This window comes from Phaenicophaeus curvirostris, chromosome Z, assembly GCF_032191515.1.
Source record: "Phaenicophaeus curvirostris isolate KB17595 chromosome Z, BPBGC_Pcur_1.0, whole genome shotgun sequence".
Lineage (NCBI taxonomy): Eukaryota > Metazoa > Chordata > Aves > Cuculiformes > Cuculidae > Phaenicophaeus > Phaenicophaeus curvirostris.
In genome coordinates, this window is record NC_091431.1 from 50,200,375 (window position 1) to 50,219,655 (window position 19,281).

The window sequence follows — 19,281 nt, forward strand, 5'->3', positions numbered from 1 at the left end:
AAAACAAAACAACTCATCCCCCTGCTTATCCCAAATCCCCACACTTTCTGTACTTAAATCTGCAAATCACTGGTAATTCAAGCGTCAAAAGACAACTCCCCAAATCTGCCAGCTTCTCCTGGCAACACCATTAAATAAGGCAGAAACTGGGAAACTGTTCAACTGCACAGTAGAAAAATTAGCGGCATATTAAAATTCCGTAAAATTTAATGAGACATTTCAGTTACAATTGTCAAAGGCGAACAAAGTTACCTCAACTTGTTAATCTTAAGGTAAAACTTAATGTGCAGAAGATAAGTTTGCTCATTAATAATAAATCAGCAAGACCAAAGGTAACAAGAACAGAAAAATGTTGCTGTAGTCAAAACAACAAGAGAATCTGCACAAGAACTTTGTTGCAAATAAAACAGTGAACCAAATACTGGAGATTAAATCCTTCCCTTATTTATCCATTTTAAGGAAAGTCTATTTTAAAACACATTCAAGAGGATCATGCTGGAAAAGGACTGAAAGCAGAAGTTGTAACTACAATTGCTTTTAGATAACACTACATGCTTTTTTTATTCTGGCCATCTGACTCTTTTGGTAACAAAGAAAACTAAATATAGAATTCTAAAATTAATGTGAAGTGTGTTATTTTAGCAGCCTTAAAACCGGAAAGATGTTTTTATAAAAACTTGTTTTCAAAGGTTTAGAAATAGTTTCCAATCTTCTGCATGTAACTTAAACCCCTTTCTTTTATTTAAAAAGGGGGTTATAGAGAAAGATACTCACTTCTTAACACTGTACTCCTCTCTTGTCAAACTGTGGCCACATGCAGATTCAACCAATTTCTAATGAACTTGAGTTTTTTAATTTGAGAAGTTTCTTAGGACAACTAGTTCAGACAAATCTATTTTGCATGTTCAGGCTAAGCTAGCCCTCTGCAAGATGGAGGCTGTATAATTTTGTGAGGTATAACAACTTCAATGACCTTTGGCTGCTGCCGTTAAGTAAAAGGCTGTTCTGAAGCCAGTGTATTGAGAAGACTGTGTATTGAGAACACTGAAAGAAGAGTGACGTGGATTACAGTGGCCCTTGTACTACTTGTAGAACACTAATTGATTTTAGCCACTGTGAGAGATCTTATTCCTCCTATGACAAACCTGCACAGTGCAGCTGTGTGAATCTGCTCACAAGCAAAGGACAAACTTGATGCGACCCCTTTCAACTCTTAAAGATTTTTTACAGCCAGTAGACAGACTTAGAGGAGCTCTACAGCCCTCCCAGCTAGAACATAAATACCAACAGCTTCCCAAGTTCATCTAATTGTTCCCTCTAATCTCTCTTAGAGAAGGTATTCTGAACTTTAATACTGCACAGTATTTACTTTCATTTCAGAGGATTTTACCCATCTACCCAAGAAATGCAAAACTACAAAGATCAACGCCTTTCTTCTCCCATATGTATTTATCTGATAACAGAGCAATGTTTTTTGCTTAGGCTCATAGTTACAGAGCATACTCTCATAAGGCCATATTTAACCACTACAGTAACAAGAAAAACAAAAGCAGCTCTGGAACAGTGTTAGCAGAGGTCTGATTAAAGTCAACTCCTGTCTTTAAGGGTGTGGTTGTCAAGCTGCTGGTCATGGGGAACTACAGGGATGGCTTCTGTGGGAGGAGGCCAGGGGCTGCCCTGTGTCAGACAGCGTGGTTCTAGCCAGCTCTGAAACACACCCACTGCCTGACACAGCTAAGCCTATCTACAACATGTGTGGCTCCTCCCTGAAAATGTATTTAAGAACAAAAAATACTCCATGAAGCAAAGAACAGGGAACAAAAGGTGAGAAACAACACAAAAGATGTCAAGGCCAGAGGAGAAGGAGCAGCTGCAGGGCAGAGAACATATCCACACTGCAGCCGTCTGAGGATTCCACACTAGAGCAGAGGAATGTATCCTGAAGGAACCATGTCCCATGGAAGACACACACTGCAGCAGTTTTTTCCCAAAGGACTTCCCCTCATGGACAGCACCTGCACCGGTGCAGGGAAAAAGCATGAGGAAGCAGTGGCAGAGATTAGGTCTTTTGGACTGACTGCAACCTCCCATCCCTCACCCCACAATGCTTGTGGTTAGCAAGCAGTGGGTAGAGGGGCCTGAAGATAAGAAATTAAGTTCAGCTTGGGAAATGGAGGAAGAAAGCTGTTTTGGTGTTTGCCTTTTTATTTCCCATTAACTGGATCTATTTTAAATCAGCAAATTGATTTTCCTCAAATCAAGAATGCTCTGCCATAACAAGAACCAGTAAACAATCTCCCATCTTTCTCATGACCCAGGAGCTTCCTCATCCTATTTTTTCCTCTCATAGCGCTGGATGAGCAGTGAACAGCTAGATAGGCATTTGGCTGTGAGGCAAAGCTAGCCCACCACAATTGTATCTTATTTAATTAAATAAAAATCTCCTCTTCCAAAAGGCTAGCAGTTAGAGGAAGACAAATAAAAAGTAAATATTTTATATTAAAACTAAAGTACTTTGCCATATGTGCTGTTAACTCCAGAAAATGTCACTGACAAACGTGACTTTAAAAAAGCTGCAAGTCTATCAAAGCAGAACAATTTAAAACCTCCAAGCTTTCAGAAGCTTTTGCTATTTTACTTTCTGGGAAAAGAAGTCCAAACAAACTTATGACTCCCTTCAAAATCTATTTACTCATGCTATATAAGGTATCAGTCACGTGAAACCAAAAGTGAAATTTAGGTTTGCATTTCTAAACCACTTGCAGCTAGAAACAAGTGCTTTAAACTTAGTCCACAGAAAAAAAGTGACAAATTACTAAACTAATTCAGATTCTATGTTAATATATTATTATTTATTTACATATAGGAACTTAGGAACAAGAAAAATTCACTTCATCCATGCTCTAAGCAAAGTCTGATCACGAACAGTGAACTGTGCATGCTCAGCCTGGAAAGAGAAGGCTTTAGTCAGGGGAGCTAACAGTAGCCTTCCAGTACCTCCAGGAAAGTCAATGAAACTGAACCAGACTCTTCACAGCAGTCCATAGTAGAAGGATGACAAACAAGAGTCAGACACTGGAATAAGAGTTAGTACAGCTAGTTATAAGGAAACACTTTTTCACTATATCAGCTTGGAAAAGAAAGACTACGATGAATAATGTTACTATATCATTATCCAGGATGAGGCTTTAACATTTTATAGGAATAATAAAGAAAGCACTGAAAATGCTCTACATAAAAATAAAATAAATCCTCAGAATAAAAAATTTAGTAACAGCTCATTTGAAATTTCAGTTTCAGATAAAGAAATTTTTTTTTTTTTAAAAAAAGAAAAGTTATCTTACCTTATCTAGCCTTTTTTGCCAGCTTTCTTCACGTTTTACCATGAGTTCAATACAATGAGATAGTGTAGCAAGGATTCCAGCAGTAGTTGCCTTGAAAGTTATAGCTTCTCCTTTAAAGTCTATGCCATTAATTCCTTTGGGTGTCACATGTGGAAACACTAAACACAAACAAATTATTCACTGATAGCTGGCTTTAATTCAAATGAGCATTTTACATATACACTTTATATTAAAACTGTTTGAAGAAAATACACTGGCTAGAAAGTGATTTTAAAAATAAAAATCAAGAGTGCTAGTAATTTTCAACTATTCACAGGATAAGGAAAGAGATTCAAAAGGAGGAAAACATCCCTTCAGCTTCATCTTGCTATACTGTATTTCAAGCCTGCTTATAATGCTGTATTACTCTGCTCTCTGCAAATCATGTGGGTGGAGGGAGTGGTAATACTTTGTAACAATAGCAGTTTGACAGCTTGAAGTGCAGCTTAATTAACAGAGCAACCTTAAAATGTATCTGATACAGTGCTAAGAAAGGAACAATTTCAACATGCAATAAAATCGAAAATGCAACATTCCAGGCTGCTTTAAGCAGGTAACTATGGATTTAAACTCAGGGTCAAAAGGTATAATATAAGACACAAGTACTGAATCAGTTGAATTATCCAAGTATTGTGGGTTTTACAATTCCAACAACTACTTCATGCTGCCAACCAAGCCATCTGTTGCTAAGGCTATTTAAAAAAGTCACTTAAAATGTGTGACAAAACCCCTACCAATTATATGTCAAACTCATATGTAGGTTGACATATTAACAAATGAAACACTATACATTAATGTCAGAAAATATTAGAAAGCACAAGTAACCCCCATGTTTCAAGACCACTGTGCCCAGCAAGTTAAAGCAACTTCAGCTATGCCACAGGGGAAACTAATGACATCATCTAGCTGGATATCACTTCCCCCATCCAAGTCTGTAAGTAGGTCTGTTATATTTTAAAAAGTATAAATAAATATTTTGAAAGTTTATCCAATATTTGTCTGCAACAGCAAAGCAGAGTTTCCAGCAGTTCAGTTCTGGCAGAGAAGAGAAATGCAATTACTGTTCTCGAACGGTAAAGCAGAGTATCTGCACTTCAGGACAGAAAGTAACTACCACAAGGTCTTGAGCATGTCTCTAGAGGCTCTATATATCCTCCTTTCAGAAGTAATCAAACTATTTTTCAAACAGATAATTGCAGACTGCACACTGCTTCAAACACCTCAATAAGCATACTAACTACGGTAGGATAGAGATTATTTTGTTTCATGTTTATCAAGAATACCCCCTAAAATGTAAAGATGAGGAGGACTGGAGAAAAAAAGGAAATTTAGAGAAAGAAAAATCTGTTTCAGAAACAATAATGAGCAGAGTAGCTCTCCCTCCCCCTAACAGCTGCAGAGGGAACACGGAGGAGGCATAGACTGAAAGTGGTAAAGCCCACAGAGAGGCAATGCAGCCGATTCACTGAGAATAATGAAAATTACAGAACAAGAGCTTCACCCAAAACACTTCACAACTGAAAAATATGGTTTATACTAGTAATTTCTCCTAGAAATAGACTGCTCATGTGGAGGCTTACCAGCACACCTATAATGCATACAGATGTTACTGTTCTCTCTTAGTTATGCAACATGCTGCACACACTTAAGAAACTACTAGTGGCTGCAACACTAAAATAATTTCAGAAATTTCTATTGGTGATTGTGAGGGAGATGCAGCAAGCAGCCTCACTTCCTAGAAACAAGCCAGCTTTTATTTCTGAATATCTTTAAGTCTCAGCAACAGCTCATTATTACTTCCATACAGTTTTGGTCATCATACATTTAAAGTTATTTTTAATTGCTAGTCTTGAAGTACCAGTGATACATGCTTACAGTTCTAACATCAGTGACTGTAGCTCCTGCCAGCCATTATAATTCTAGGCAAAACCAAATTTGCTGCAGAAAGATGCCAAAGCTGTTTCTTTGATGAGACAGTCACTCAGGAAATACCTTACGATTGATAGGAGCATTAATTCATTCCTAATCACAGGACATATTTGTCTTCCTGGAGTATGTCAGAAGATGACCTCAAGCCTCCTCACAATAACAGCTGAACTTAAGCACATTAGAAGGTTCAAGGTGAAGGCTAATAGGATGTGCTCTTACCACTGCAACTGCTCTTGCAGCTTGGGGATCAAACTGCATGCAGCCAATTAAAAAAAAAAAAAAAGGCAGCAGGACTATTTTCCCTCTACTTTAACTTAAATTTAAACACGTTCCAAGTGGTTTCTTCTTAATAATCCTGTCCTGTAAGCACTTTGCTTTATTTCTGATTTGTTTTTTCAACAAATTCAGGCTTTAGCCTTCTGCACATCTTCAGCCCTTCTCCCCTACACCCATGTCAGTTAGAATAGGTAAGTTTCCCCTTGTCTAAGATTGTTTGTAACACTTGCTCAAATGTCCAAACATCACATTTGATCAAATCTGTTTTCCAGAGAAACAGAAAATTATTTTGAAGATGGTAAGCAGAAAAAAGTTGCTCTATCTTTTCCATTTTATGCCACAACACCATCTTATGTCACTAAACTAATCCTAAGTGAAAACAAAATGTTTGGGTGCATGACTGATTTATTGATACCTCCTATTGTTGATCTTACGTGGTAGCAATAGGATCAATATGATTAGTTTTCTTCTAAGAAGAACCTCCTTATTTCAGCAATTTATTGGTGAATTTTCTTCCATTCAAAGTACAAAAATCAAGCATAAATCCCACTGTGTGTTACATCAAATTTCTCTTCTTCAGTCTCTGTACCATTTCCTTCTTTACAGTTCTAGCACAAAAACGCCTTCCATCTCCAAAGAGGTTTCTTACGTAGGTTTCACCTGCTCTTCCAATTCTTACATAATTTAAACCTGAGTCTGCTCATTTTCCTGAACAGACAGATGGGAACACTTCCTGATCAAGATTCTTCATTCTAAGAATGCAAGATCCCCATGGATCAGCCAGACTCTCCCTTGCTGTCTTACACAAATGTTCATTGTTCCAGTTACCAGATTTTTTAACTGGAAGAGGCCAGTGAATTTAAATACGGTCATAGTGCTCTTCATAGGTCTTCACTCAAAGATCCTGGAGAATATAGAAAACAAATAGCTTCCCTAACCAAAACATCTTCTTCACAGTAGTACACAGATCTCTATGGTCACGTTAATTTCCTCCTCCCACCCAGAGAAGGAGCAGAAGGGAATAAATTTCACAAGGCATGTGAATATAGTCCCTTAAGTCAGTCTTAAATCTAATGATTTGAGCATTAGATCAGTGCACTAGTAGTTTGAACAGTAGCCTCAAACATTCCTCCTTAACATAGTAGGCTAAATGAAAGGTTGAACCTATGCTTCTCATGTCCTGAAGCACTGACTGCAGAACAGCTCAAAAACAAACAGCTTCTCCGCTAACAGTTAAAAATGTTGTTCCACTTGTTCCAGGAATGGATGGAGATTTCAACAAGGGAGCCTGAAATCCGAGAAACCAAAGAATCTTAACAGTTGCTCTGAGGTTAATCTTTAGAAACGGATGAAGTTGAAGATAAATCTTTCATTGTCAGTTAGCCTGAGGAGGTTTTTTGCCCAATATACATGCACGGCTGTCTCAACCTGAGACACCTACTCCCTCACCGCATCACTTAAAAATTGTAACTCCAATTTAGAACAGAGACTAATTTCTCATTTCTAATCAAGCTTTCCAGCACTCAGCTACTAAATATTTAACAGATTTATTGCTTTGAAATCAAACTGAGGCATGGCAAAGCTGAAATGGAGGTAAAGCTTTTCATAGAAATAATTGATGGAGAGTAAATTTAATGGAATTGGGAATCAGAACAACCGGCATTGTAAGTTCTGCAATAAGCAAGGGGTTATCTGTGGTTAGCTATAGTGAGTTTATATACAAGTACCCATAATACATATGAATTTCTTAGCACGTAAGTTCCAAATGACTCAATACAAAACTTTTTATGAGAGGAATATGTATAACATTTCAAATACCTGTTAAACAAGTGATGAAAAAAATTAAGTCACTTTGCATTTAAGTATTCTAAGATGACCAGATATACTAAAAATAGACTTCCTAATGACATTTCCCATATTGTATGTATATATATAGGAGATACACTAGAAGAATGTAGATAAAGAAATGTTTTGAAGGTAAATTAAGCTGAAACTCCTACATGATCCTACAAAAATTGTTTGACAAAGACTTCTCTTTCAAAATGAGTCATGCAGTAAAATTACATTCTCATTTAATACCTTTTAAAGGAGACTTTTTCATTTTTCTGAAATTTGTTCTGACTTAACAGCCCTCAAAAACTGGACACTTAGAAGGAGAAGAGTGCTAATGGAAGTGCGCACTTGCTTACAGGTGAGCATTGGAAGCTTGTTTATTTTTCGTGGTAAGTGGCAAGAAAGATTACCCAGAACTATAGTTATATGCTACTTAACCTCTGAAATCATCATTATGATTTCTCAGTAAAGCAAGCACTTTATATAATTAAAAAAAAAAAAATCCACTCATAGGATGAATTCTAGAATTATCCTGAAATCTTCTATTTTCTTTCCTCTAAGAGTTTTGGCTGTACTCTAGAAAGAGCACTTGAATACAGCAAGGGAAGATGTAACACAATTAAAAAACAATTAAAAAGAAAACAGAAGACAGATAAGGCTTATTTTGCCCATATATTTTCCAGGTTCTTGATGGAAGTGTCTATATTTTTAAAAACACTTTTGGCAAGTAATTTGGGAGATACTGTAAAATCTGAAACTGCAGATAATGCAATCTCAAAGTTCTGTGAGTTCATGTCTAAGGAATATGTTAGGACTAACTAGAAAACATAAAACCGAAATACTTCATGCAAAAGCAAAAGAAAGTCTAGGAAGAAAGCAAACAGATTTTAAATGCATATGCCACTTCTAGATTTCTAGAACAGCAAGACTTGCAAGATATCTTCACATTTACGTGAATGCAGTGAGTACAATAATTAGATTGTTTAAGACTAAAAATCAGAATTCCATTTATCATAACAATGGAAAATACAGCAAAAAAAGCTAAAATTATGATAAGTGAGAACCAGTAACAGTGTTGTTTTAACCATTATATAACCATAGAACTTGGAAGAAACACACTGGGACGTAGCTAACTTGAAAAGCACCATGCTCCATTACACTCTTAAAGCAGGTACCACTTCTAAGAAAAACTGCAGTTACGTGTTAACAAAGCTCAGTTCCCAATACCTGAATGATGCAGTTGTTTCAACAGAATTTTGTAGTCAAAAAGGCTCTGGACGCCATAGGAAATTCCAGCTTGAAAAGCTTGCATTAATAGTTGTGTAAATTAATAACTCAGAATCATGAAAAGCAGCTAATGAATGATAACATGAATAACATCTAAATAACCACTCTTATTTTCTGCTTAGAAAAAAGCATAAATAGCCATCTCACCATGATATGAATTTTCATACCATATATGAATTTTCAGCGAAAAAAGTTGTGACACTTACATTTTTCCTTACTGCTGTTACTGTTATGTAAAAAATCCCCATCAGAACGCACAGTAGGAAAATCATCTTCATCATCTTCTACCACTAAATTTGAGAGAGACTGTGTTAGAGGAGTGAGAAACATTTTCCTGTTCTTTAGTGTGCAAGGAAGAATTAAGAGCATCTTCACTCATGGCTAAGCAGCATTTCAGATTTTCTCTGTAATAAACAGTCATGAATCACCCACCTCCTCTTTTTTTTTAACCCAAGACCACTATCAACATTATGGTCAGAAAACATCAGGAGACTAACATTTGTTGAAGTTTAGCACCTAATTTTATGGTAAGAACAACATTATTTTGGTGTTATGGCTGGATAAGCAAGGAGCCAAGATATAGCAGCTGTCTACTCATCTAAAGAATGCACAGAAGTGGAATTGTACTTGTCTTTTGTTGTCTTGCTACTGAAAGTTTCAGGCTGCAAGAACAAACCTGGGGATGAATATAAATGCCTCAGAAGAGCGCATGAATACAAAAACAAGCTGTGCTCTGAGAGGAACAATTCAGAGGCATGTTGACATCCATATCTGAGTCTACCAGGGCTTCAAGTGGGCACCAGGTGCTCTAGCTTCAGTCAATGCATCTCAGAAGCACTCATTATGGCAGCACCATTGCCTTTTTAAAATAATGTACTATTTCTATCGAAACAAATAGCCTATTGTTGTTTTGAAATAAAAGGTAAAAGACAGAGTGATAAGCTAACTTGAATTAATCTTATGAGGGCAAACAACTGCTGTTCTATAACATCAAATGTTTAACAGAGCACTCCTTTTGTATAGTGACAGCTACAAGTTAATATTAACTTAAGCAGATTTTTAGTGGAATGCTACAGAAACTATTTCAAAAGCTATCACTGCATAAAAAGCTAAATTCTGTGGAGCTGAGAGTTTTCAGTTACAGCTTTACCTTTATCCCTCTGGAGTTCATCTTTGGAAACTGCATCTGCACAGGCATCAAAGTACTTCTGCAAAGTATCAACTTGTCTACACAAGATGTCTCTAAAGGTTTCCATTTCTGCAAGCTTCTCACGTAAGCTATGGCCCTTCTGTAAATAGAAGTGAAAAAAAGTCTGAAATGCTTCTACGTATCTAGCAATAGTTCAGTGCTTAAATAAAAAATGCTCTGCATTTCTGCAGATATGAAGAACAAATTCAAGTACACTAAGAATATATCAGCCGCCATGAAGTACTGTTAATCTTCGAAGAACGTAAATGTCTGTATACAAATTTCCTTACTCATTTTGCCTACCAGTCTCAACTTTTCCTCAACTGCATCTGCTACCTTAGAGCATTCAACAACTGTGATTTTGCATGCTATCAACATTTATGCCTATTTCCCTGAAAACAGTCAGCTCTGGTTTAAGATCTTCATTCCAATCTTTACTGCTCTTTCTTGAATTGCTTTTCTGCTCTCCCAGAAGCTGAGTCCACTCAGGTTCACATGTCAAATACTTACATGCATGAGACAAGGAAAGCCATCATTTGTCAGTCATTATTAATCAAATTTATTAAGTCATAGAATCAGCATTCATTTTCACTTAGGCCCTGATACTCTGAGCAGTAAACTAAAAAATGTTAATAAATTCTTCCAGACTTGAATTTCTTGCCATTGGAACATAACATCACAGTTTAAGAGACAGCTGCATAGAGGCACATACATCTTCCTATATGTGTTTATCTTCATATGATGAATCACTAACGTTTACAGTAAAACCACATTTTGTATTTTTTCTGTAATTTTGTAAATGAGTCTTCATATGTTGTTTCTTTTCAAGTTGCACGTGTTATTTATGCACCAGTACTAAGAAAACTTTATTCACTAACCTTAAACGAAGAGGTGGATGTTGCAGAGTATCCACTTGCTCCAGAAACAAGAGACACCATGGAGCCATGGCGTCGTAAGCTTGACTCTGATGCATAGCCAGATTCAGTCTAAAAAATCAACCACATACAAGAAAGCTGAGGCTTCTAATAAAGAAATTGTGAAAGCAAGATTAATGTAAATTCCTCTAAAACCAGGCCATTTGTTTCTTATGAGGAGGCAGTAAGGACTTAACTCAAATGATGCCTGTGCATTGAAGATGTTGATGCAGCACCTGTAAAGTTACTATGAATCTATTTTTTGTTAGAATGATCTGCAAAAAATACTTGTCTATAACTTATGTGACCTGAAAAGAACAGCACAACGTATATTTAAAGGTTCAAAAAAGGGACAACATTCCATTATTTTGATTTATGTAATCCCTACCAAGCAATTTTCACATGACATTTAAAAACCTACAGCACTCTACAACTAATCAGGGGATTAACATGGTTCAGTTTGAAGACAATCGGTCTCAGTCGTTTCTTCCAACCATTTAAATGGTGTCATTTTATTTTTAAAAGCAACAGAACAGAGGACATAAAAACTCCAGACAATTATGGTTATCAAGCTTTCTTTCTCTTCGCCCAGGATTCTTTAGCAAAATCCCTTATGCTAGACTGAAATAATTTTTTTACAAAGAACAAGTCTACATAAACAAGAGCATGATACTAAAAGCAAGAGAGAAAAGACAATAATAGTAACTAATAATGAAAAAAAGTAAAGCATCTCTTGATTAAAATAACATTAAAAATACCAAGTTTGACAAATTTCCTCACAAATTAAACAGAAGCAGATACTAAGGAACTGGAAGAAAAAATATTTCCCTGAAGTTTAATGTAAAAGGCCTGCAAAGGACTTTTGACAGAAAAAAATCCTTCACCAGCACAGAAATTCAGATGGGGAGGGAGAAGGAGACAAAAATGATACAGAACAAACAAGAAGCAACAATGAAATTCTAGCTGTCGCACTTTTAATGTAAAATTGGAAACCACACAGGATTTGGGAAGGCAGGAGATGCAAATTAAGATCTAAATTTATGTTTTATTAAGAGTATTAAAAGTAAGAAGAAAGGACAAAATCTTTTTGAAGTGTTGGTTAAAACAGGATGATTTGGATAATGCAATGTGGGACAAAGTATGCACGCTTGGGTTACAAAGGAGCAGTGGCAAAGAAACACAATTTGAGAACTGAAGGTGTGACTGAAAAGAAAAAGGAGTTCCAGAGATGTCAACATACTTCCTAAATGAACAGGACTGAGTGAGATTATCCAGAAAAACCATGCAAGGACCAGCCAAGAGTCAGTTTCTATCCAACCCATTTAAAGAATGAGGTGGAATACAAGAAAGCACTGAGGAAGCATAAGAGAAACAGGCTGAGTATCAAAAACAGAAGGAGAGCTGAAAAATTAATTACCAAAAATTGCAAGTATAGTTAGAAAAAGGTACTCCAAAAGTCTTGTTAAAAGTAGGCTAAGTGATCATCACTTAAAGTAAAAAGTGTGTTTGTAAATTTAAAAGATTTAAAGCACATCTTAAGTTCACTGCTTCATTCTGCAAAAAACTAGAATTACTGCAACTTATCTGAACTACCAGAAATAGTTTATTTCTAATGACATGTCAGACTGAAACGATAGAAGACAAAGCATAGTTTCCTTATTAAGTCATATTAGAAGGATGTTAATTTAGTAATTCCTGCCATAAATAATGGATTTAAAGCTATTCCATACTAAGCAAGAGTTCTGGAAAAATAGGTACGCAAGTGTAGCAACTAAAGTGCTAAAAGCTCCCTTCCTTAAGAATTAGTACCAGTATTTGTATTAAAGTTTGGCTTTAAAGTATCTGTGGGAGTAGGCTTTTTGTAGGCATTGGATGCATGGGGCTTTTTTAGAATTCCAGTTTAAGCATTAATCAGCATATCTGGCATACTGGACCACATTTTGAATTGCATTGCAATTCAATGTGAAGACTGTACCTTAATTCACTCGGCTGTGATTTTAAGTAAAGGAAAGATCAAATAAGGAAGCTTTAATTAGCTTGTTTTTTATGCAAATACTCAAGTAAGTAGCAAAAGGTTTTGGCTGTAATGAAGCATGTAAAGCAACAGAAGGATTTTTAGAAGGACGAGCAAGTTTTAGGCATAAAAAGGATTTTTAAAAGGACAAGTTCTAGGCATACAATTATTTCATATCAGAAGCATTTAATGACCATAAACCTTAAAACAACATGAGTCACACAACACTTTGAAGCATGAAAACATTTCTTTTAAGATTTTCTCTAAATGCAAATCTAAAAAACTCTTCACTGTTTTACTAGTAAATACAATGTTTATTTAATCATATGCTACAAATACTGGATGATTCTGAACGTGCTTTTACTACAGTCGGTTTGACAGGGGGATTCATTTATCTGTAACTTGTACACACTAAAAAGAAGGTAAAATTTAATTTCAATAGGATATGCCTTAATAAACAGATATATTTTAAAATGTAGCCAAAATATCCAGTGCATTGAAGTCAGAGCTAACTAAGGTAGAAAACATCCCCTGATTGCTTTCTCCTGTAAGTGAGAAAGACATGCCTATGCAAAACCTATATTTAAGGTTAGAAAGTGTAATTTCTGAATTTCTCTTTCTCAAGATTTAATCAATGTGACATCCTAATAGTACTAACTCTAGAACTTACAGAAATTGATGTAATCTTAGATGTAGAAAATTTGGTGACTTACATTCTATATTTGAATTAAATCCTTGTTTTCCAATATTACCCATACAGTCAATGCTCAGTTTACTTAGTCCACAAAATAAAGGTTGAAGATGAAAGAAATGAAACTTCTTTCCATATCAATATGTAAGCTTCATTTTTTTGAGCTATCTTTTCGGCAGTACATTTATGTGACTGCAAAAGTCAAATGCAGCTACACAGTTTATCCATACTTTAGAACTGTATACAAGACAGTAGATACAGCTATCATCTGTGTACAGCTATCAGCTTGCAAACTCTACCAATAAAAAGATACTATATAAAAAGCATTTAGGCAGTTTTAACTATTTGCCACAAAGGAAGAAATTCAGCAGATGGAACAGCAGACTGAACGGCAGACAACATGAATCCAAAGCATGTGCATTCACAGGTCACAAAACTGTCTTAATTTAGTGAAGAGAAAAAACCCCACAATTACGTCAAGAATACTTTTTTGTCAGAAGAAATGAAAAATAAGCATTCTCTGTAAGTGATGCTGAGATAAACCATCCAGCTCACAGCAGACAGAAGCAAGCAGCTTAATACAAACAGTGAAAGCATGCATCATGCAAAGCCCCACCATTCTACTACCGCAACATCTAAATGAGAGCTGGTCACTGCCGCATTTATGTCTTGCAAAGCAGATCATCATTAACTATTCACTGCAGAAATACTCAATTACATTGAGAAGAGGAACGCTGACACAAGCTTCTTCTGTTTACACAGTTTTTAATTTTCCAGGATAAAAATTGGATAAGCAGGTAGAGTCCATATGATAGAAACTAACAGTCTCTGCTTGAAAAAAAAACCTTCTTGAAGTTGTATCAATTCACACCATCAAACGCTAATGCTGAATTATCACGCTCTGTACATAGATGGAGGTTTTTTAAATTTCCATGCACACATCATAGCTTCCAAGCTACATTAAAATTGCCATTTGTTAGTACATTGAAATGCATTCAGCTTTCTAAGGCAGTGCATAAGATCCATTAATCCTTTTGTTATGATTTCTAGATGACCTGAAAGAGACACACGATCAAAAACTTCATTTCTTTACTGGACCGAGTACCAGTTTCAGCAACACGGTAGTATATCAGAAGAGCTGCTTTCATTAAGAATAGCTACATATTTGCAGAATCACATTGCAGAGTTCCGTTATGGTTCACACTGATCCACCAGTTAAGGATTTCCTAAAGTGGGTCAACAATACTCTTGAGAAAAGCACAGACTCAGAGGAAAGCCCCCTCACTTTATAAAAAATATCAAATAAAGCAAATTATTTTCCCATGTCTTCAAGGAATTATTTTGATTATGTCTCAGTTTAGTGCCTGTCAAGCATTTCCATGTATATTTATCTACTGAGGTAGATATTTTTAGTTAGCATTATAAATTTATTGTTTTACATAACACAAGCAGCAGGCAGCTCCTCCCCCTAAGGCATATGGCTCACCCCAGGAGATGATGAAACAGGCATCAGGATATAGTGACTTTAATCATGTTCTCTGCGGTATTTGTGAAAAATTCTACTAAAACATCCAAGAGATCAAACCACAATATCTTATGAAAAACAAGAATGTAGAAAAAAATAAAAATGCAAAATGAAAGAGCTGGAAGGTACTATAAAAAAACTTGGTGGAAACCAACCAGACAAGCTCTGTTAAACATCTATGTTCCAAGAACAATTTTTAGACTTGATGCAAATGCTTCAATGTATGAAGAAAGAAGAGTTACTTCTAGGATAAGCCAAGGAATATCGGTGCCCACTGATACCAAGGGATGGCTGCAGATATAAGAACACCACAAGTACTACAGGGAGAGCAGCCTGGGCTGGATTTCTGACAACTGAAGTTAAAGATACAATTAAACATGTGTCTGTGGGTCTGACTTTTCAATTGTTCGATAGACAATGACAGTAGAAATTTAAGGTTTCAAAACAAGGTAGTTATTAGCAGGAAAGTAGAGATGGGAATTTGACAATCGAGGTCACAGCAGCTGGATGATTATTTCCCTGCCTACAGTCCTCCAAAGCACTGTGCAGACTATTTAGAAAGCAAAAAAAGCTTCTAACATGACCTTTCTTTGCAGCTGTAGAAATATATGAAGAAATGTAGACATTTTTCCTGCAACAGTGATAAATGTTGCAATTCCATAGCAAATAAGTATCTTATATGCAAAAGAAAAAAAAAAGCAGGAATTCTGAGTTGAAAAGTAAGCATACGAAGACAAGTGAAAAATACGGAAACTATACAAACACAGCCCTAAGGTTTTTTAACTCCTGTACTCACTTGTCCAATCTAAGTAACAATTATCTTTTGAGTCTTCTCAAACTCTTCTTACTCTTACTTCTGGTAAGTCACCATGTGTTGGCTGCAGATAATAAGCCTCTAACAGCTGCACAAGCTAAAGCAGTACACAGGCTGATAGGCTCTGGAGACACATATTGCTTTCCAAAGGAAGGGAAAAGGACAAGAAGCATTATCAACACAAATCACTGTAGAGTGAAAAGAATACAGGTTGACAAAGAGGCAGCTAAAGGCAAATAAATGACTAGCCTTTGATAATCCTTATCTACATAATTCAATCCCATGTTTCATTATATAGATGTGTACTGCTTCTCGATGAATTTTCTTAACTGTTAACATACACAGAGAAGCTATTCACCAAATAATATTCAATATCTTTAAATGCTAAGGTTCCGCAAAAGCTGAACAAGAAGAGGCAAAACGAAAAACAGGATACTGAGGACAACTAAAAGCCCATGGAAAAAGTGAGCAACAGAATGCCTTTACCATCCAGCTCCTCCTCAAGCTTGGGAGTCACTGTGTCAAAGGGTGATTTTATAGAATAAAATTGTTTCCTGAGGAGAAGTACCAAAACCCCAAGCTGAGAATAATTGCATCTCTCTGTATAATGACCAAGTAATAAAACTAAAGTAGCATGTGCTGCTGGGCCATGATGCTATAAGGAAGACTTGTCCCTCTCACGAATCTGGGCTGTCAGAAGAGGGCAAGTAAGATCTGTAGAGCTACATGAGAACTAAAAATCTCTATTCTGGTATTAGGAACTGTTGGGAAAAGCACTGGTATTCTGGCCCCAGCTTCCAGTGCACTGATATAAAGTGTTCTTACTTGCTTTAATGTTTTGAAAGCTACAGGGAATAGTCACATTTTAAAGAATAAGTTCATTCAAATACACCCTGCTTGATCTTTGTTTAATTATAATCCTTGTGCAACTGCCCCCTTTAGAAGTAAAAACTACACCTTTAAAAGAACAGTCCTGATTCTAACTGAAATCACTTGCCATACCTATCTTTTGAATACTTATACAAAATAATGCTACAGTTAATATTATTTAACATTATAACATTATCATTATGTATAACATTTGAAATGGAGCATGACCAGGGATGATGCAAAAATACCAGCAGGCAGATGAGCCCAAAGGCAGCAGGAAAACCTGTTGTAGGAACCCAAGAACCAGCCTCTGTAAGCTCTGCCATGAGACATCCATGAGGCAGAGAGAAGGTGGCATTTCACCCGCACAGAGCACACAAGAACAACTCAGCTCATACCAATAGTCACGAGGACTCAGCTAATGCCATGTTCACAGTTAACAGACATGTAGGCAATAATAATAGTTATCCTTCAAAATGGTAGGGAAAGCATGATTGCTTCTTACTCCACTTTTAAAAAAATCCTATTTAAAACAGTGAAGTATTATATTTATACCACCTCTCTGTAGAAGTGGAAAACCACATCCATAACCAGTGTCTTATGCTTGAAGAACCTTGGGCTAAAGGCTTCAAACGAAAAAGCAGGGTTAAACAGTGGAGTGTTTCTCTTTTTTTTTTTTCACCTTTGCAGAAAGTTCCTTGTTGCAAGTCTGAGCCAGTTTTGGTCCTGGACTAGAGAAGCCTGTACTTTGCTTATTCAGAAGAAACATTTCTTTAATACTGAGATATCACAGAATTCAAAGTACAGGTGCAGGCAAGGTTCTTACTTGTACAGGAAGAAATGGCCTACAAAAAGCCTTGCAGAAGCATAGAACAAATCCAACAGCAAACTTATCAATAAGCAGAAAAACTATCAAAGCAAATGCTTATGCAAAGCCCACAAAGATCATTAAAACTCTTGTTCCTCTAGTAAAGTTAACAGTTAACTTCTCATTGCTATACACAGCAACACATTTTTTCCTTCCACTCAATCCTCAGACATTCATCTAGCCATCAGATAAGAAAACTCTATTAAAGGCTTGGCATGCCTCTGAGAATGCAATATATAGCAAGGACTAGAGTATGATGAAAGTTGGAATTGTCAAAGAAGGAAAGGTCCTTTTACATTTGACAAAGCTTTAAAAGAACTGATCTTACAACCAAAGGAAAACCAAAAGAACACATTCATTTTAAACTGCAGTCTGACAATGGTAATTTGGGAAAAGGTGGGGAAAAGAAGAGTTTATTTTCAACACACTGCTTGTTCTGCATCTCACACCCTATCAAATCTAACACATTTTTCTTGACTTTCAAGACCTACTGCCTATTCCTCTTATTTCCTCCTTGCTGTAACCCTTGGTTTTATCAGGTCTTAACATCCACTTCCCCCGAAACAAAAGGAGGCTCACTCCACTCATTACAGTTGAACAAAAAGATTATAGAAAATAAGGGACTCCCCAGGATATGCATCTTTCTGTCATGCTCCTTATGCAGGTTCAGAATTATGAAGTTGTCCAGGGCTGAAGTTTCACAGAAAACAATCCTTCTATTTGTGTTAAAACTACATTTGTTAAAAATGAAGGACAGTCTGCTCTAAAAGCTGTTTATGTGCACAGAATCCTGGCAACAGAAGCAACTTAACACCATTTCCAACCTTACATCAATTTGGCAGCATAGAAGATTCCCTGTCTTAAGCTCAAATTAAACAGGCAATATTTCTGCCTAAGGTGTTTCTTTTACAAAAGATTAACACAGTAGATAAAAAGTATCAATTATAAAGTTCTTCATTTACATAGTTATCCTTTCAGAACAGTTCGGTCTTACAAGCAGAAAAGAGCTTACAGTAAGAAACACTCGCAAGATCTTAAGTTAAACATCTGATACACAATGAATGTACTAACATTTTCAGAAGGTTAAATGGAAACACGAATTGGTTTAGAGACAAGCACTACCCAATTCTGTAAATCTCATGTTAGCTTGTGGGTCAAGAACAAGTTCAACATGATAAAACCAAAAAGCTAAAGTGATAAATTACCTTAGCACTTCAATTATTTAGACATAAGACCTAGTCCCAGACACAGAAAGGCAAATACACACATATTGTGCAGTTCCCACCTCAAAAGAGTTCACAAGCAAATTTAGTATGTTAAGAGCTCTGTGTGACTGAGTTCCAAGTAAAAGGCAGATCTGAATAACCAAATGGATAAAAATTCAGCTCACTTTCAAAAGGTTGTTGAATCAGCAGCCTGGAGCAGGACAGCATATCCTCCCATCATAAGTCATCATAACACACTCTGTTCTAATAAACCCCATATACTTGAGTATTAACTTATTTATGTACAAGCACTTGAAAATATACCAGTCCCCGCGTTTAACCTCCCCAAGTCAATATCCCGTGTGACCACTAGAGGGAAATAGCAAAAAGGAAACAGACACGTCTAAAGGTTACTATTGGTCAAAGCCCAACAGTAACCCTTACCCTGCTTCTACTTTACTCCATGTCCTTGGCAGACAATTA

At 36.3% G+C, this 19,281-nt stretch overlaps 1 protein-coding gene across 3 annotated transcripts in view; it reads right to left on the minus strand.

The window, feature by feature from the left end:
* The window catches only part of CERT1 (ceramide transporter 1), a 75,335-nt gene that overhangs the window by 16,697 nt on the left and 39,357 nt on the right, over positions 1-19,281 (minus strand). For all 3 annotated transcript variants that reach the window (XM_069881138.1, XM_069881136.1, XM_069881137.1), the window contains 4 exons: positions 10,776-10,883; positions 9,859-9,997; positions 8,915-8,998; positions 3,345-3,502 (listed from right to left, as the gene is read on the minus strand). In XM_069881138.1, coding sequence (XP_069737239.1) covers positions 3,345-3,502; positions 8,915-8,998; positions 9,859-9,997; positions 10,776-10,883 — 489 coding nt within the window. The remainder of the gene's footprint in view (positions 1-3,344; positions 3,503-8,914; positions 8,999-9,858; positions 9,998-10,775; positions 10,884-19,281) is intronic.